Consider the following 19,421-nt stretch of genomic DNA (forward strand, 5'->3'; position numbering starts at 1 on the left):
CGACTGCAAGCTCTATTTTCCTAGCGGGTCCTCGTTTATCTTCTGATTTGCCCCCTTCGCGGATGGAAGTTCCTCTCGACCTCAAAATCTGGTATACCCCTTGCCTCCCATAGGAACAAAAGCTTCACACATACTGCACAGCTTTCCTGCACCCCTACCCACACCCCCCTCAACACACACACGCACACACACGCACGCACGCACGCACCACTCTCCAGGCTCAGGTTTCCATTCTCCCCGCTCCAAGGGGGCCAGTCACTCCTGATTCCATTATCTAAAGCCCTGGAAGACCGTTGACTCCTAGGTGATTGAGGACTGCGCCAGAAGCTGCCTCCCCTCAGCTTGGCTAATGGAGTGAACTGTGAAAGTGACTTCCTAATCAGATCAGCTCTCATTTCTAGACTCTCAGGTGGCCCATCCCGGCAGAAGAGAGTGAAAACCAATGCTTGTCCAACCGGGAACAGAACAGGATGTACCTGGAGACTTGCTTCCCGACTGGCCAGCAGAGCCCTGCCCAGTCACAACAGCATGGTAAACACCACCAAAAACAATGGGGACAATACAACAGGGCTAGAGAGGAGGCATAAGGACATGGTTTCCAAAGTCAGTTCCCTTTATTAAATGTTGAATTTTCACAGACCAGAAATACAAAATAAAAGTAGAAATAGACCCCAGTTAGGAGCTACAGGCCTGATCGCACATGACCCCTGATGCAGCAACTTGAACAGGAGAAGCAGCGGCTACATCCCTAAGGTCGGGAGAGCAGGCCAAGTGTTTCACCCTGCACTGCCCTGCCCCCCACCCAATCTCTCCCCAAATTATAAAGAGCCATCCTCGGAAAGCAGTAGAGGGAAAACGCCTCCCCTCCTGCCCCAGTTGAAGTGCACATCCCACCAGAAGAGCTTGTCCAGATGGCACAAAATCCAAGGACTACATTTCATAGGAGAAACTGGTACCAAAACACGGGTGGAGAGACTGCAGGTGTGACAGGGCAACCTCCAGAAGAGAGAATTTCCCCCTGCTCTACTCATCAGATCCTGATGCTGAGTCTTCTGAGCTGGGGGGAGTACTGGCCAGCTCCTCCTCTTCAGAGTCCTGAAAATCAAAGGTCTCTTAAGGAGAAAAGTTGAGTCCTGGCTGCCCTCCCAGGGAGCCACTTTTCAGTGATAGAAGGACCCCGAATTCCCTACTCCCTCTCCCTGAGCTGCAGCACTGGCCTTCAATCTGCACTCCCTTCCCCCCTCATTACTCTCACAGACCTACCACAGCCCCTGGCCCCCAGCCAACCATCCCTCAGGGGCCCCTCATCCCAAACTCCTGCCTCACCTCACTCCGCCTTCTCTTCTTTTTGCTCTTGTTCTCTCCAGAAGAGCTCTCATCACTGGACACAAACTCTTTGCTCTTAAAGCTCTCACTCAGCTGCCTTGACGACGACTTGGATGATGAACCCCTCGAGGGCGTTGATTTCTTTTCCACCTTCACCTTTACTTTCTTCTTCTTCTTTGACTTGTCCCTATAACAGCAAGAGGGAGAAGGGTCTGGGCCTTCAGGCTCACCCACCAAAGCCAATCCACCCTAACTTTTAACAGAACTTTTCTCACTCAGGGCCGCACTGCTATCTCACTATGAACGCAAACAGCCAGCCAGGTCAGCCCCAAGAGCCCCAAGGGAGGGCATCCTAAGCAAATAACCAGAAAAATCACAGGCCGGAGCCTGAAGCAGTTGCACTCACAGACTTATCTGGCATCTCTTGCTTTGTCTTTAAAAGTTCATGTGAATGATGTTCCATCGTAATTTTTTGTTAATTCCCCCATACCTTTGAATAAAACTGACCCTCATGAAAAGGGCCCCCTTTATCCTGTGACTTCAGCAATTCCCTAGCAAACTGCCCATACTTGGGTAATTGCCTACCCAGACTTGAGGAGCACTGCCCTATTGCGGTCAGAGCATACCTATTATCTTCAGCACCCTGATTCTCAACCTAGACCTGCAAAAATAGATGTCGAAAAAGCAATCACTGGGCCATTTTGTTCCCAACACTCACCTCTTAGAAGACTCACCCCGGCCCCCTTCATATTCTTTCATGGCTTTTTCATATTCCCTCCTGGCATCCTCAGCCTTGCGATCCCACTCCTGTCTCTCACGCAAACACACACACACACACACGTACACACACACGAAAAAAAAAAAAGAGATAAGAATGAGGCCTCTTCCCTGACACAGGCAAAATCTATACAGAAAAGTTTCACCAAAGGCCCATCCCTGCCCCCTCTATCTCTGCTACCGCTCACCTCTTTCTTCTCTTTGGACATTCCCTTCCAGATCTCGCCTGCCTTCTTGGAAAGATCTGTGATACTGATGCCGGGATGGTCTGACTTGATCTTCTCTCGGCTGGCGTTGAGCCACAGCATGTAGGCAGACATTGGCCTCTTGGGGGCATTGGGGTCTTTGCCCTTCTTCACCTACATAAGAACCCAAATGCCTTCAACCATCTATTTCTCACAGACACCCCCATGTTCTCCGAAAGAAATTACTGACAACACCTACTTGGAGGAAAAACGGGGAGAAGGACTGAATAGGCATAGAGCTAAACTAAGGGCTCCCAATGACAGGAACCCTGTTTTCCTACCCCCAGTACCCAGTGCCTAGCTCACCAGGGGCCCCTTGCCTGGGGCTGCTGGGACAGAAGAAGCCAGTCTCCTAATTCAGATCTCCCAGAAGCTAATTATCTCAAAGGCCAGAGAGAAAACTTTCCAAGAAGATACACCTCAAGGCCATATTCATTGGCCACAAAAAGCAGCCCCAAGCCCACCTGACAGGCCCCACTGGTGCTGGACAGAAGGCAAAGGGAACGGCTTCCCCAATACCCTCCCAACCCGAGCGTGTACCTCCACAGGCTTCTTGCGGCTCTTGCGGTCCTTGGCCATCTTGGCCTTTTTAAGCTGCTTCCGTTTCTTCTCGTCCCGGTCACTGTCACCCTCGTTACTGGACGAGCTGGCAGAGGCGTTGCTGTCAAACCTGCCAAGACGGGTGGGGGGGGGGGGGGGCTTAGGCCCAGGAGTGAGGACAGCACCCCACAGCCTCAGGGCAAGAGGGAAATGAGTCTAAAGCTCCCTGCCCAGAAAAGGGGAGGCGGGACCACAGGACAGCCTCCACCATTGGTCTCCACCCTGCTTCTTCCTCTCCACTGAGGTGGCTTTGGGTCCCCTCCCCACACCGGCCCTGCCTCTTCACACCCAGCATGGCATCAGTCAACCAGTGAGACACAAAGTAACAAAGGCTTCAACTGCTCTCTTTGGTCAAGGCCTAACCCACGACCTCCTCCACCCCCATACTCTTGGGGACAGACACTTGGTCTCATCTTGCCCGGAACATGCCCCAAGGCCTCTTCACTACCTCCTTTGAGCTACTTGTCTTAATCCACCCTAGAGTCTTTTGTGATGAAGGGACAATCATTATAGAAAAGGGAAAATTTTTTGTAAGTAAACATAACAAAATAAAATCTAGGGCCGCCCGGTGGGCTCAGTCAGGGCTCAGTCGGGAGAGCATACAATTCTTGATTTCAGGGTTGTGAGTTCAAGCCCCACACTGGGTGTAGACATTACTTTAAAAGAAAAAGAAAAGAAACAGGAAAACTAACTTCAGTCCAAGTCCATCCATACCCATATAATTAGGTTCTTTAAAATACACAGGGAGGGGGCGCCTGGGTGGCTCAGTCGGTTAAGCGTCTGACTTCGGCTCAGGTCACGATCTCGTGGTATGTGAGTTCGAGCCCCACGTCGGGCTCTGTGCTGACTGCTCAGAGCCTGGAGCCTGTTTCAGATTCTGTGTCTCCCTCTCTCTCTGACCCTCCCCCGTTCATGCTGTGTCTCTCTGTCTCAAAAATAAATAAACGTTAAAAAAAAAATTTTTTTTTTAATTAAAAAAAAAAATAAAATACACAGGGAGTAGCACCTGGGTGGCTCAGTTGGTTAAGCTTCCAACTTCAGCTTGGGTCATGATCTCACAGTTCATGAGTTCAAGCCCGGTGTTGGGCTCTGTGCTGACAGCTCAGAGCCTGGAGCCTGCTTCAGATTCTGTGTCTCCCTCTCTCTCTGCCCCTCCCCTGCTCATGCCCTCTCTCTCAAAAATAAATAAAACATTTTAAGAAATAAAATAAAATACACAGATTCAGCAACCGACCCCAACACTCCCAGCTAGTGAGTGGGCAAGCACTGGCTCTTAGTGCCATTTTCTCCCCACTGCTTTTTTGGCTTTCTGACGTGACTTGCACTTGCAAAGCCCTGGACGATTTTGAAAGCATTTCCGGGTGTTACCTCATTGGAGGTCACGTTCCCACCCTGGGTCAGTAGCTAATGCTGGGACACGAGAAACGTCCAGATATCTTCTGGTCCCTCAAGCTTACAGGCCTCCACCTCACCCCCGTGAATGGAACCAAAACTCACTCCTCTGCTACGTCTTCCTCCTCTTCACCTGGGTTGAATGACTCATCTGAAGAAGAACACGGGATGCATCAGCATCACCCCATACGGAGACCCCAGCCCCTACCCAGACACCCAGCTCTGGCCCCAGGCAAGAGTCTGACCGCCCCCAGCCCCAGCACCGCCGAGGCTAGCCCACCGGTTTCTTCTCCTGAGTCATCGCTGCTGTCGTTGGCATTCTCTTCCCGGATCTTGCCCTCCTCCTTCATCCGCTCCAAGTAGGCATCATGCTGGTCCTCATCAGAGTCGGCATACTCATCGTAGCTTGGGTTCATGCCCTAGCCAGAGAAGAGAGGCGAGTGAGGGCCGGCTCACCCTGGTGCAGAAGCCCTGTACACTCAAAAGCACACCCCCATGCCTGTGAGTAAGACCAGCTCCCAGAAGACCCTGGGGCCGGACTGTCCACACACAGCCAACATGCAGGGCCGATGCCCGAGGACTTCCTGCCAACTGGGTTAGTCCCAGCCCCTCCCACTCCCGGCCCCGCTGGGGGCTCCTGAGGGGCTGCAGAGGCTGCTCTAAGGTCATGCTGAGGAAACCTGCACCAGGAGGGGGGAAGGGTCACACGCACCTCTTTTTTCTATAAGGGTAAGAAGAAAAGAGAGAGTGAAGAAGAAGCCAGGAGAATCCATCCCTGCCCACCCCCGACAGGAGAAGAGGGTCATCCTTTCCACACACACAGATACCTCTTTTAATCCTCGGTTCTTGATGTTGAGCTTTTTTGCGTTGACAAAATCAAACAGTTTCCCATACTCCTCCCTGTGTGGGAAGAGGCACCATGTTACTAGATGGAGGGGCTGACGCAGGGGTGCATCGTGTGCTGGTCCGACACCCGTCGGTCAGGGCAGACCGTGGGGCCTGGAGCTGGTCCGACACCCGTCAGCCAGGGCGGACTGTGGGGCCTGCAGCTGGCGAGCACGCTGCCCAACCTAACAGCCCACAGACCCCTGGGGGCAGCGGTGAGGGAGAGTCAGACACTAGTCTTCAAAGGAACCTGCGGTGTCAAGCATCTGGGAAAGAAAGGATGGGGAAGGGTGTGTACCTAGGCACCAGATATGCCCAGGGCAGGGGTAGAACATCAGGGAAAGGGACGTTCTCATCTTTGTACTAGTCTGAATTTCGTACTTCACAGGTTGTTATGAAGACTCAGCCTGAAGATGTTTGTAAGATGCTCAGCCCACAGTGAGCACTCAATAAACATTAGCTACTCTCTTCCCGGGCACAAAGCTCATTCCGGGAAAGGGAGAGATAGCATTTCCATCATAGGGGGAGTGGAGAAGAAGGGCTAGTACCAGACACCTAATATGGGAAACAATCTAAGTACAGAAAGTGATAGGCTTTCCTCCAAGGAGGACCAAATCCCCGGGACGCAAAAGAAAAATTCTGCTCAAGGCTTGAAAAGTTGGGGAAGAGTCACAGGCCCAGAATGCCTAGGAAGTGACTGGCGGAAGCCCTCACCTCTCAATGCTACTGAAGGTGTACTGGGTGCCCTGCTTGGTCTCAATTTCAAAGTCAAAGGAGCGAGTGGTGGTGGTGCCACGGGCGAAGTTGACAAAGGAGATCTCATCGAAGCGGATGTGCACGGGGGGCTTGTGGACGTAGATGAAGCCCCGCTCCAGGGGGTACAGCAGTCCTGAGCTCGCCTTGTAGGAGCAGGTGATGCACTGGGCCCCTGAGTGCCTGGCGGAGGATGTGGGGAGCCCAGTCAGTGCCTACCTCAGCAGCAGGTGGCACAGAGCCAAAGGCACCTCTCTCAGCAGCGACATGAGTGTCCTCAGGCCCTCGCGTGAGGAAACCTCACTAGGCTGACCCCTAAGGAGACAGCTGACACCCATCATGGTCAGACCCAACCGGACCTCCAAGAGATTAGGTTCCCAGCACGGTGCCCCCTAGGCGGGCCAGAGCCCAGACCAGCACTCTCACCCTTGGAAGTTGCCTGGGACTGTAATCTTGCGGTTGACCAGGGCTTTCATGACCCGGCTGACCATCTCGTACAGGGATCCTGACATGTTCTTAGTGAGCCGCCCCTCAAAGCGCTTCTCCACCTCTTCCCTGCAAACAGAGGAATGCGAGGTCACAAGCACTGCTGCCTTCTAACAGCACGCCGGTCTCCTGCCAGGACAGCGGGGGACAAGAGTTCAGGGACACACTCACTCGTTCATGTTGAGAGTCAAGGAGATGTCCTCATCCTTGGAGAAGAGGAGGATCAGGAAGTGGTAACGGGTTTGGCCCTGCTTGATGGGGGGATCTAGGCTGATCTGGTAAGGAAGAGCCGACAAGGTTTAGCACCCCGAGAACTGCTGACGAACCGAACACCGGCAAGATCCATCTCCTAAAGAGTCGGGCACAAACCAGGCCGATCCACCCCCAGGGGCTTCTGCTTACCACAAAGAACATCTGGCGCTGGTCCTTGTGGGGCAGCAGAAAGAGACGCAGCACGGTGGTATAGGGGATCTTGTAGTCGAAGGTCTTGCCGTGCAGGTGCAGAAAGGTGGGGTAGATCCGAATGTCATAACGGCCTCGGGGAGTCAGACACTGCAGCTCCCGGAAGATGCAGATGGCGTCTCCAGTGGCCTGGATCACATCCGCCTTGGACAGCACGTTCTGGGCAAAGGCCTGCAGAAGTGCACACTGGTAGTCAGGCAGCGGCGACCTGCTCCCAGGCAGGCCAGGGCCTGCTCAGCGCCATATGCTCCCAAGGCGAAGAGGGGAGGCCTCACCTCAACAGGGTCCACGCCATCCTCCTGGGTGGGAGGCACATAGAAGCGCACCTCCATGAGAGAGACCTCTGCGTCGTCGTTCTGGTGGAATTCTAGTGTCACCTCATTCTTGCCTGTGGTACACTGGGACACGTTGCTCAGGGGGATCTCGAAGACCGGCTGGTCACCGATGTCAAAGGAAAGCAGCTGCCCTGAGGGGTAAGGGCTTATCAACCACAAGCTCCTTCCCTCAAGGTGTGCAGAAACAGCCTTCCCACCAGACTGCTGACCTCCTGAGGGTAGGGCCTGGGGCTGTTCTGTTCACACTGTCCCCCCAAGACGAGGCACACTGCCTCATACCCCCTTCGTCCTTAATAAATATAGGATGAACTATAGGGGCACCTGGGTGGCTCAGTCAGTTAAACGTCCAGCTCTTGAATTTGGCTCAGGTCATGATCTCACGGTTCGTGAGTTCGAGCCCGGAGTCGGGCTCTGTGCTGGCAGCACGGAGCCTGATGGGGATTCTTTCTCTCTCTGCCTCTGTCTCTGCCCCTCCCCTGCTCACGCGCTCTTTGCCTCTCTCTCAAGATAAACAAACATTAAAAAAGTTTTTGTTGAATGTATGATTAATTACAAACTGACAAGAAACCAGAAATAGTAGCAGAAAGGAGCAAAACAAGGTAAAGGCTGACATCCTTCATCGGACCTTCTCCTCCAAACCTTAGTCTTCCCAGGACTCACCACCAAACTTCACCGTTCCCCAGTTCCAGCCCTTCACACAGAGGTCCTTCTCCATAAGCTCAAGACGATAGTGAGTTTTGAAGAAATCTGAGAGTTTCTCAAACTCCTGTGGGTAGAGGGGAGAGAGCAATCCCTGTAAACCCTGGTGGCCTTAACACAAACTTAAGCATGCTGGGATTATCTGTGAGAAACTGCTTCAGTATCCTTTCTATCAGAAACCCAGGCTGTTGAAAGAAGTTGTTGCCGAGGACAGACCCTCGGACTAGGGGAGGAGGAAAGTACATGAATAACATTTCTGGTTATAGGCTTCACAGTGCCCTCTGACTTTATAGAAGTACTGCCTTAACGAGAGAGAAAATAAAAAACGGAGTAAGACCTTTGACTCGAGCAGTTCAAAACGGAAAAAGAAAACTCAAACTAAAGCACTAAGACTCTGAATCTGGATAAAGGCAATGAGCAGAAACCACCAAAAATCTATAACGATAGAAAAGCTTCTGGAGTCAAAGCTCAAGACACCCAAAGCTGAACACTGCTTAACGGCCTCGAAGGCCCTGCTCAAAGGAGCCCCAACTCTTTCTAGAATCAAAAACAAACAAGACGGCATAGTAAAAAGGGTTTATGGCCACAGAACATCTCACCGATTCTCGGAAGCCGTCATACTTGTAGACATGGCCGTTCTTTGTAAGCAGTTTCAGTCCGTGGCCCAGGGCGACACGGCGCCAGATGCCTTCTGTCAACTCCCCAGCCTGGATGTTGTCCACTTTGCCCGTCTTACTATTCTTGAAGATGATACCCTGGCGGCTCAACCTCAGCCGACCATCATTCTGTTGGAAAAACAGGCCCAAATGGAAGGGTACAATGCACAGGTGTACCGGGGTCAGAGAGTCCCACCCAACACCTATCCTGGGCTGGCCAGATACAGATGTGGGACCAATAGCTGCAGGGGCGAGAGTCAGAAAGGAGACAAATAACCAGGAAATCTGGATGCTAACACCAAACGCCGGCATCCAAAACCCTTGCGAGTCCTCGGTTTCAGCGCTCGAGACTGAGCAGGACAAGCGGTCCCTCTCAAGCTCAGATCCTGGGATTCCTATAAGTCGGTCTTTGAATTACGATGGCTCCACTTAACAATTTTTCAACTTGACGGCAGTGTGAAAATGATACACGTCCAACAGAAACCGTTATCTGAATTTTGAATTTGTGTCTTCTCCCAAGCGAGCAGCATGTGGTATACCCTCTCATGATGCGGGCAGTGGCAGCGAGGCATGGCTCTCCAGTCAGCCCCCACGACCACCAGCGTCCACAACCAACACACGCGCTCTGACTGACCGTGCTCTACCCATTGTTTCACTTTCACGACAGTATGCAATAAACCACGTGGGGTGTTCAAACTTTATTATAAGGTAGGCTCTGTGTCTGAGGATTCTGCACAGCTGTACCCCCATGTAAACATTCTGAAACCCTGCGTAAGGTGGGTTAGACTAACCTAGGATGTTCATCAGGTTACACGTATTAAGTGTATTTTTGACTTAAAGGGTATTTCCACTTTACGGTGGGTTTGGAGGGACATAAGGGAAGTCGAGGAAGATCTATACACACTGCTTTCTGTTGGCAAAACACCGACTACGTTATATTCGGACTCCTTTTCCAAAGTAGCAACGTCAGCAAAGCAAGCTCTTGCAAATGGACAAAAAGTCTACTGTCCTTCCCTCTGTTGGCCTGTACTAAAAACCCAAGCTCTTCTTACCATGGAGCCTTTCACCTCCTGATAGATGTCGTTGAACTCCAGTGTTTCCGCCATACTGATGTGCCCCTGGTGGCCTCCACTGGGAGCTGGGCCCCAACTCCCGGCTGAGTGTGCAGATACTCAGCAGGCTGGGAATCTGAATTCAAGAGGGAGACGGAGAAACATCAAAGACAACACCTCACTCGACCCATGGACGGAGCCAGGTGGCAACCCCTGGCTGAGCCTGGGATGTCTCAGGACCTCCTCTGCCTGGGAACCTACAGGAAGGCCCTGCAGACTTCTCAAGGAGTCAGGCCCCGCAGGGGCTGGAGAACCCGGCCTGGAGGAGCGCTCACACCCGGGCCACGACCCGCTCCGGGCGCTCCGCCGGGAGCCATGGCAACGAGTAGCAGAACCCGGATCCTGCCCGGAGCTTGCACTTGGCCCGCGCCCGGACCCAGCTCCGAGCGCAAGGTTTCTCTCCCAGCGCTCCCACCGCGCCACGGCCCGGGACCCACGGTTCCCCCTCCTCCTAAAATGGATTCGCCCGCTGCCCGTGGATTCGAACGCGGAACGGTCCATCTTGAGCGTCCCGCAGGGGAGCGGGGCCCGCGCCCTCCGGGGACACGGGGCCGGAGACCACCCACCTTCTCAAGATGCAGCCTCGCTACAGCCCAGGTGCGGGCGGTGGGCGCGCTGGGGGACGCGGGAGGGGGGGCGGGGACAAGGGGGACTTGGGGGGGACGCTGGGGAAGCTTTTCCCGCGTGCGCGGCCCCGCGTCCCGCCACCGGAAGCCGTGCACTGACCATAGAGAGGACGAGCTGGCTAGAGAGACGTGAGTCCGGCCCGCCTACGAGGGTGTCGTATAGAGCGTCGGCCGCCCTGGAGGACCTGAGAGAAGGAGATCCGCGAGGAAGCAGCGCGGCGCGAACCTGACAAAAAGATGGGAGCGCTCCGGGCTCTTTCTTTAAAAATTACATCTCTCCAGTGGAGGACTAAGTTCTGGAGGGAAATTGCGTAGTTTTATCTTGTTAGACTTGCCACAGATTGCGTATGCCTGTCTGTCCCTCTGTCTTGCACAGGAGCAGTTTCTGTGGAGTAGAAAGGAGTCTCTGGGTACAAGAAGAAAAATATTTCGAGTTGCCGAGAGAGGTGACCCGCCCGGCTCCTGGTTGGCTCCTTGGTGTCGGTGTCACGGTGACTTGTACCGCTCTCCCCTGACGTCGGGGACTGGATGCTCTGAAAGGAGTTCACGGCGCCCAAAAATTTCACACCCCAGACTGCAGTATAGGGGTCGCCTGGAAGAGACTGGCACGTGGCAGTATCAAGTTCAAGTGCTCGTGTTAGATTCCCCTGAGAGGCGGCGCTGATTCGAAACCCCAGCAGCGTGGGATCTCGGAAGCCGCGTCCCCCCCCCCTCCCCCAACCAATATAGTCGTAGGGTTCATCTGGTAAAATCAGAGGAGGCCTGGCCTCCTGGCAGAGATGTTTGAGTTTGACCACTATGACTTCCCTTTGCAGATGGGAAAACTGAGGCCCAAAGAGGATTTGCCCAGGGTCCCAAATCTCCTTACACCCGTCCACTTCCCTTCTCTCTTAATCACGGTGACTCTACATCCGGAATGATTGGTAATATGTGTCCTGCACGAAGACGTTAGGACACAATATTTAAATTCAAGACTTCCCCGCTAATCTGACTTAGTTATGCCAGCTTGCTAACTCAATCCTGGGATAAAAGACAGAATGCACTGTTGCTCCCTGAATTCATGACTTTAACCTCTGAGTAAAGGCCACTTCAGCACTATCTAGCGACATACATTCAGTAAATATATATTGAGCTCCAACTCAGTTCTAGGATTTGAGGAGACCAGGAAGCAAGATAGAAACAGCCCCAGCCTTCCAGGAGCATAATATGAAACAAAAGGTTCAGACAAGTAAACTCACAGTAAAACAATGCAAAACAAAACACCCCAAGGTGATAAGGTCAGGCTGCAGATAGACTGTGGGCCACTGCCAGCTTGAGTTAGGAACGTGAACCATGTAACTCTTTACTCACTCCTCCCAGAAGGTCAAGAGGAATATTCAAGAGACCCTTCCCCACTGACCCATGCTATTGGAGGCAACTCAAGAAAGGAGTAGATGGCTGCAAAACCGAGCGACCTTAGGAGGACACTCACAAATGAAGGGGGCACTCAGCCCAGGAAAGGCTGCTGGATGCCTGGGGGATGGGACGTTTCAAGGGGCTTTAAGAAGAGCATGAAGCAGCTGGTGAGCTGGAATAAAGATGCGGCATAAGAGAACGGAACAGAAAGGGTAGACAGTGCAGATAAAACACGAGTCCCAGAGGGCCCTAGCCAGCTGCATCCCAGGCAATCAGGAGCCTGGGACTGGAGACCCCACCCCTGCCGTGACATCACAGGGGAGTGGGGTGGAGACGAACTAAAAGGGGGTCCCCCCTCCCTGGCCTTGGACTCTTGGCAGCCCAGAGTATCAAGAGCAGAGAGAGCCTGGGCACTGAGCTAGGGTTGCCTGACTTAAAGGAACAGGCTCCCCACCCGTTCCTCAAGCCCCTCCAAGCTGTCCCCTCCAGGCTTTGATCTCTGTCTCCCTGTCCTGAGGACCTCTCCCTCCTGAGGCCACCATTGGGTCCCTTCTCAGTGGCCCCTGAGTGCTCTCTCAGCATGAACTGCGTGTCAGATTTCTTCACCTACGAGACCACCAAGTCAGTGGTTGTGAAAAGCTGGACCATTGGGGTCATCAACCGAGCAGTCCAGCTTTTGATCATCTCCTACTTCGTGGGGTGAGTCCTGTGGGCCTTCGGGTCCTGGCAGGGGAGGGCTGCCTGGTGTCCCCTCGGTGTTGTTGCTGTCCAGCGGCCTGGGCTTCTCTGTTGGAGGGAGCAGTCTCTTCTATGGAGCCGTGTCCCACGGACTGGACTCGGCCACTCCCATCAGGGATCTGGTCCCCAGATGAGTTCTTTCCCCCAGTAAATCCTCGGGAATCAGAGGGTGGTTTCTAGGCACACACCCCAAGGAGTGAGTTCTTGCCCTGGTACCACGCCCTCCACCAGGAGAAGTCCCAGGTGACCATCTCGCTTCTCCCTTCTATCCTGCCCCCACCAGAGAAGAGACCCCCCACACACACATCTTCCCGTTCCCCTCAACCAGTGCTTTGGGGTCCTAAAAAGATGAGGGAGCACAGGAAAGGGGAAGGGAAGGCACTGAAACAGGGGAGACAGTGCTGGTTTGATCCGGTTGATGGTGGGGTGGGAAGGAGGGAACTGAACCACTTTGGAATGAGGGATTCCCTTCCTGGCTTTGGGGAGATGGTGAAAAAATGGGGCAAGGGGAGAAGCCCTTGCTCCTAGAGGGTAGGACAAAGCAGGGGGTCTGCTCTTTGGTGAGGAGGAGAGACACAGGCACAAATAACACTCAAGGGAAGAGTTGCTCAGGGGAAAGGTGGCCATTTGAACACGATACAGGGGCCCTCCTCATGAATCCAGAAACACTCCCCTTTGTCAGAAAGCGAATGTTCTCTACTGCTACCTGACTTTGTACCATATAACCCGTCCTGGGGGCTGCTTAAGAGCCAGTGGTCAGAAGACCCCCCTCCCAGTGCCCACCTTTAAAGGCATGCACTCCCCGCCCCCCCCCACACACACACACGCACACACATATATACACAAAGGGCCACGAAACAGAGAATGGCTGGGGAGAAAACACAGGTTCTGTCTTTCTTGTGGTCATTTGCGCGCACCGATGGGGCACCAGAAATGACAGGCAGAAACCTCTCAAGTTTTCTTTCCTGGTGTGCCGGTCTCTAGTCTCATGGTGTTCTTTGAGACAATGCTGTTCCTTGAGACAATGGCTCTGCGTGTGAGAGACAGCTAGCCAGTGACACCTGTCATGAGTGAATTCAAGCAAGTGAAATGGGACGTCCGGTGCATGTGTGAGCTGGAGCTGTGCGTGCGTGGGCCTCCTTGCCTGAAAGGTCAGAGCAGGGTGTGAGCGTGTGCTCGGAAAAGCAGGCAGACGTGGCTTAAGGGATTTTTTTGCTTTGCATGCTTTGTGGGAGCCAGTAGGCTTCACTTATGTGCCTGTTTGGACCAGGCTATGCATCCAGTGCTCCTCTCCGGGATATGAGAGAAGGGGTAGGATAAGCAGTGTTGAAGTTTACTTGCAACTGGGAGGTTTTGTGAGATACAATGTTTGCCAGTGTTCCATGTCCGCATCTCCAGAGTCTGGCTGGAAGTTGGTTCTTAACCGTTCCATGTTCACATGTATATACGATGCTGTGACTGTTTATAGCCACGAGACGAGACGGTATGGTGGTCCAGGTGGATCCCAAAGCTGCCTCAGCACATTCCTGGCTCTGTTGGCTCTGGCAGAAGGTTGATGGAGGGTAGACAGCGCCTCCTGGGCCAGTCTGCTCTGCTCTCCCCCTGCCCCTGTCTCTTCCTCATCGTGATACGATCTGATGCTCTGAGCCTCAGTGCTGGAGCTCAGCCTGCAGGAACAAGCAGGAGAGGCTCTTCGGCGTCTTGATATCCAGCTCCATCCATCTCCCAGCCTGACAGCTCCCCATGGAGCAGCTCTTTCCAGTTACATCCGTGCAGTCTGCAGCCCAGCCCCCTGGCCTGAGCCCCATCTCTGTGCACGTGAGCCCATGCACCATTAGGACTTCATGATCCATTGTCATTAATTTAGCAGAAATTTACTGAGCATTTCTTCATGCCAGGCATTGTGCACCAATGGTGCACCTTGTGCACAGAAAGGTGGGCAAAAGCAGACAGGGCCCTCACCCTCATGGAGCTTACAGTGTAAGAGATGGGCATTAATCAAACTATCTCCAAGAACAAATGTAAAATTTCAACCAAGGCCCATGATTTGAAGAAGAGGCACACGGTGCTAAGAGAGCTGCCAGCATGGAGGTATTTGACCTGGTTGGGGAGCTAAGACAAGGTTTTCTGGAGGTGTGGTGCCCAAGGCAAGATCTGAAGGACAAGTAAGAACAACCCAGGGTGGGGGAAAGGGAAGGAAGAGGATTCAAGGCAGAGAAACCCAGCTCTGCAAAGGGAAAGGGCCTGGCAAATGGGGAGAAGAAAAGAAGGTCTCTATGGCTGGAGCAGAAGGAGCAAAGGTGAGTGTGGCGTGAGATAGGGGTGGGATCACAGATCCAGCCAGACCTCAGACACCCTCAGAGCTTTCATTCGTACAGAAGGACAATGGATGGGAAGTGTGTGTGTGTGTGTGTGTGTGTGTGTGTGTGTGTGTGAGAGAGAGACAGAGAGACAGAGAGACAGAGAGACAGAGACAGAGATGGAGGGAGGGAGGGAGGGAGGGAGGGAGGGAGGGAAGGAGAGGGGGAGAGAGAGAGGAGACGGACAAATGAGATCTGAATTGGGAAGATCATTCTGGCTCATATGCCAAGGGATTGGAGTGTGTAGGAATGGACACAGGATAATCCGTTAAGGGTGGTGCAGTCATAGGGAGAGAGAGGAGGATGGCTTGGACACAATAGCATTTGGAAGGATTTTTAATGCTGTGATAGTAACATGTAACTAACACTTGAATCTCTGCCATAGCATCCCTGCGAGGTAGACCAGATGCACAACCTTACTAGGACACGTGTAACATGAGCCAGCCATTCCTCTTAGGCATTTGCAGTAACACACCAGCTCGTCGTCTGCACGTATGCTCTCACCCCTGCTCCAACCTCAGCTGCTTGTCTGGGGTTCACACCACTTCATCCCTGGTTTCCTTTACCCAGCCAGGTGCACAGAGAGGCCAAGACTTTCCTGGTGTTTCTCATGTGGCCTTCCTGGGCCCCGGTGGCAATCCCCTGTCTCCTCTGTGGGGTAGGACTTCCTAAGAGCCAGTTTCTTTTTGGGATCCTCTGGGGAGCTGAGGAGGAAATAGGAGATCCCTGGGGACTGAGTTTACAGAAGTGCTGGTGGTTCCATGGCTGGTTTGCAGGACCTCCTTGAAGGAAGTGCCTTCCTGCAAACTGACAGAGGGGCACCCCCCGCCCTTTGGTGCTTCATCATCAGAAGGACCTGTGGTGGCTGATGGTGCCTTGGACCCCTCACAGCCCCGCTCTCCCCGTCCCTCCCTCCCCCTGCGCGGCCCAATCCGTAGACTCACTATTTGCACAGCTGCCCCATTTGGTTCATAATATCCAGCCTCATTTTGAATCTTATAAAGAAGCTCAATACATACAGCAGTTAAAAGGGGAACTGCTCTCATTTAGAGAGAAGGGCCTGAAATTCCACCTTCTTGGCCCACCACCCCATCCTCCCCACTGGATGCACCCTAGGCACCCCGTGGGACACTAGGTGGCAAGTATGGTGGGAAGACCTTCTGGAACCTCCCACGTTACAGGTGCAGAGAGAGGAGTGGTTTTCACTCTGGTCTCCCTCTCCCCTCTCCACACCCCATGAAGGGGAGGCCATGGAAGGAAGAGCCTCTGGTTAGAAGCCTCGCTCTGACACAACTATGAGTGGGGCTTGGACGGGCCACCTTATGTCTCTAAGCCTCAGGCCTCATATCTGGAAAATGGGTTTAGGAATGTCCGCCCCAGGGAGGCATGGCGAGGCGAGCTGCCATGTCAAGTGCTTTGCCTGAAATGGGAGAGTCAGTGATAGATGGCAGCTATGATCATTTCATGGACTCCCCAGCACACCTTCCCCTTCCCCCCGGCTCACACATTCCTTAGAGACCCCTCTCCTCTGGACACACACACCCCCCACGCCCACTCCCCGGCCTCCTCCCTGACTCCTTGGGGGTGGACAGAAGGGGCTGGGATGCTGCTCTGGCCTCCTTCCCACACATCCCACCTGCCAAGGAGCTGACACCCGCTTTCCGCTCTATAAATAATAAACCAGGAACACAAGAAAAAAATAAGTCAGAGTAACAGAGTAAATGCCAAGAATCGAAGGCCCAGTCCTGCCCTATCTCCTCAGCGCTGGCCTCTGGAGACAGACTCAGTCCCTCTGTTCTGGAAATGAAGCATCCCCTTATTTTGAGCTGCCCTGATGACGTCCTTGGGCCCCAAGGGGCCACTGAAATTCTCCCACTTATTATTTAACTCAGAGAGAGAATTCTGATGTGGAGTCTCCTACCCACTGGGCACAAGAAGGAGCTTTAGAGGAGAAGGAGGAGGAAAGAGATTGGTTAATTACTCTTCCAAGCCCTAGGGGCCCTTCCTCCTGCGACTTTGCCAAGCCTAGAGTTGTTGCCCCGGTGACTGGGAGCCAGCAGCCCCAAGACCAGCTGTGCAGGGTGTGAGGTGTGAGGGGGTTCCGAGCAGTCTGTCCGGGTTGGAGCCCACCTCTCAGCTTGGCAAGTCAGTACACCTCTGTGCCTTTGGTTCCTTATGTGTGACCTAAGGGCCGCCTGGGTGGCTCAGTCGGTTGGGCTTCTGACTACGGCCCAGGTCATGATCTCATGGTTCATGAGTTCGAGCCCCATATCGGGCTCTCTGCTGTCGGCTCAGAGCCCACTTCTGATCCTCTGTCCCCTTCTCTCTCAGCCCCTCCCCCACTCGTTCTCTCCCCCGAAAATAAACAAGCATAAAAAAATAATAGTACTGACAAAAATGTCTCTCTGGGTTGTGGTAAGGACTCAGGGAACCCCTACCGCACGGAGCACTCAGCGGGCTGTGTTGGTTAGGTGACGATCTGAACCCCGCTTCTCATCAGCAGATGTTCCTGGGCTTTATGGACAGGGCAAGGGGTCTTAGGAAACCTTGTCATTAGATCACCACTCAGAGATGTGGCCATTCCGTGGCCAGGCACACTGAGGTTCCAGACGGCGTATTGTGACTGTGGCTTCTACTTGGGGCAGTGGTGAGCTCAGCTGGGAGCAGGGAGACCTGGGCCCTTGGCCTCACTCCTTCCACTGGGCAGGGCCCCAGCCGTGAGCTGATAATACTCATTTGGACGTCAGGTGGTGGATGAGATTTGTGTGTGAGATTTCCTTACGAGACCTTGATGAAACCCCTCCCCTTGCAAAAAAAAAAAGAAAAAGAAAGTAAAGCATACAACACCATGGATGTCCATACAGGCAGGGTGTTCAAGCCCTGTACAAGCATATGAACAACTCCTAAGGCTGCATTAATCAGGATGTTGCCTGCTATAAGGCGGCAACAATAAAACAGGTGACAGGTTGGGAGCCACCCGCCAGTGCTGGCTGTGACCCCACCCCCTCTGTCCTACTCAGGAGAGCATTTGGAATTCAGACCCATGAGGGAAGCCTCGTTATGGGGTAACTCCCAGCCCTCTCACTGAAAACTGCACAAAGAGTCTCTTGCAAACGTCAGCCTGTGTTCACATAAACAGGACAGGTAGGTGCCCATCCTACAAGTGACTGTGACCCCCAGCATGACCCCGGAGCTGTTCCCCGCTATGGGGACTCCAGAGGTCATGCAGTCCAATACCCCCTCTCAACTGAAAACATCTCCTTGAGTCTTCCCAGGCACGTGGAGCTCACCACCTCCCATAGCAGCCCATTCTTAAGACAACCTTCTGGGGTTGGAAAACTCCCAGGCCTGAAATCCTAACTCCCTGCTTATAAAGTCCTCAGGTCAGCTTCCCATCCTGACCCTTCCCCAGCTTTGTGCTTTCCACAACACACAGCCTCCAGTTCCTTCCTTCTTCTCATCCTCATCTGATGGGCCACCCCAACCTTGTGCCGTCCTCGGTTAGCATGCAGAAAGTGACCCTAATCCAGCTATTCCCAAAGTGCATTCCTGGATTCCACGAGATGTCACCAGTGTTTCTCCAAAACTAGGAGTGTGCGGCATTTTCCAAATGCATGTGATGACCCTTCCTCATCTGTATAATGGGGACAGTGACGGCATCTGCCTCCCCGTGTGCTGTCCGGAGCTAATAGGACTGGCTACAGGCTGGGAGTTTGCTATTGAGGCCAAGAGTGGCTCGCGCCTTGAGGGCTCTCGCAGGAGTGCAGAGGGAAGAGTGGCCTGCAGGCCCTTCTTGCTGCTGGGGAAGGCTGCGAGGGTCCGGGAGTCCGGGGAGAGAGGCGGAGGTGGAAGAGAGGGAGCCCGCCCTGATCCTGGCCCAAGTAATGGCTTGAAGCGGCAAGAAGAAGGCAGTACAGGTAAACTTCCACTGGGTGGCAGCACAGTCCAAGGAATGAGGTCAGCGGCCGCCGCCTGCTAACCCAACTCCTTCTACCTGCCGGGTAGTGAGCTGCTCCTCCCCTCCTCCTCTAGCCTCATCTGGCGCTTGCACAGGTGGAGACTCTACCAAGTGTCCAGCTCCCAGATGCCTTCACTGACTTGTTTACCGCACACCTACTATGTGCCGGCACTTAGGCTCACCCACGAGCAAAGCCTGGGGTGCTCAGGGTCAGAGGTGTAGGATCCCCTGCCCCTCCTCTTTCCAGTCGCCTGCCAAAGAGGTGGCCTCTGAGTCAGCGGGAATGACGATGCGTTGGCAAAGGGACCATGTCGCCCTCAAGGGGGCGATGCTGCCCCCAAGGGGGTGAAAACCTATCCTTGAGATTTTTATGTGTAAAATACAAATATACATACTGTACATAAGCTGATATCTGTAGTATTAAAATTTCACGATGGGGGGGCGGGGGAGGGGAAAAAGTCTAAAAGTGGTCCTGAAGCAGTAAACAGGAAAGATGGAAAAACTCTAAGCCAACACAGGGCGAGGTCTCTCCCCTCCAGCACAGGCCTTCCCCCTGCCACAGGGCCAGACCCTGTGCCGTCTAATGTTGGGGAAGGAAGCCTCTCCTGGCCTCTGT

General features: G+C 53.5%; 2 protein-coding genes across 6 annotated transcripts in view; one reads left to right on the forward strand and one right to left on the reverse strand.

Annotated features, from left to right (window-relative positions):
- Window positions 1-592: 592 nt before the first annotated feature.
- On the reverse strand, window positions 593-10,427 carry SSRP1 (structure specific recognition protein 1). 4 transcript variants are annotated; one of them, XM_006937326.3, is made up of 18 exons: window positions 10,295-10,427; window positions 9,669-9,804; window positions 8,560-8,745; window positions 7,922-8,027; window positions 7,202-7,392; window positions 6,867-7,097; window positions 6,636-6,739; window positions 6,405-6,533; window positions 5,940-6,161; window positions 5,168-5,240; window positions 5,053-5,061; window positions 4,621-4,759; window positions 4,446-4,491; window positions 2,889-3,018; window positions 2,292-2,462; window positions 2,045-2,133; window positions 1,327-1,513; window positions 593-1,095 (listed from the first exon to the last, which is right to left on the reverse strand). In XM_006937326.3, exons 2-18 carry the CDS (start codon window positions 9,720-9,722, stop codon window positions 1,024-1,026), a joined length of 2,139 nt encoding a protein of 712 aa, XP_006937388.1. In that variant the 5' UTR covers window positions 9,723-9,804; window positions 10,295-10,427; the 3' UTR covers window positions 593-1,023. The 4 variants fall into 4 exon arrangements, with proteins under 4 accessions (XP_006937388.1, XP_006937389.1, XP_003993410.1 ...); XM_006937327.5 differs by lacking the exon at window positions 10,295-10,427 and adding an exon at window positions 9,930-10,142; XM_003993361.4 differs by lacking the exon at window positions 5,053-5,061.
- An 88-nt stretch (window positions 10,428-10,515) lies between these two features.
- Window positions 10,516-19,421, forward strand: part of P2RX3 (purinergic receptor P2X 3) — a 28,269-nt gene continuing 19,363 nt past the window's right edge. For both annotated transcript variants that reach the window (XM_003993362.4, XM_019812424.2), the window contains exon 1: window positions 10,516-12,448. In XM_003993362.4, coding sequence (XP_003993411.1) covers window positions 12,330-12,448 — 119 coding nt within the window. In that variant the 5' untranslated portion in view covers window positions 10,516-12,329. The remainder of the gene's footprint in view (window positions 12,449-19,421) is intronic.

Source organism: Felis catus, chromosome D1, assembly GCF_018350175.1.
Source record: "Felis catus isolate Fca126 chromosome D1, F.catus_Fca126_mat1.0, whole genome shotgun sequence".
Taxonomy (NCBI): Eukaryota; Metazoa; Chordata; class Mammalia; order Carnivora; family Felidae; genus Felis; species Felis catus.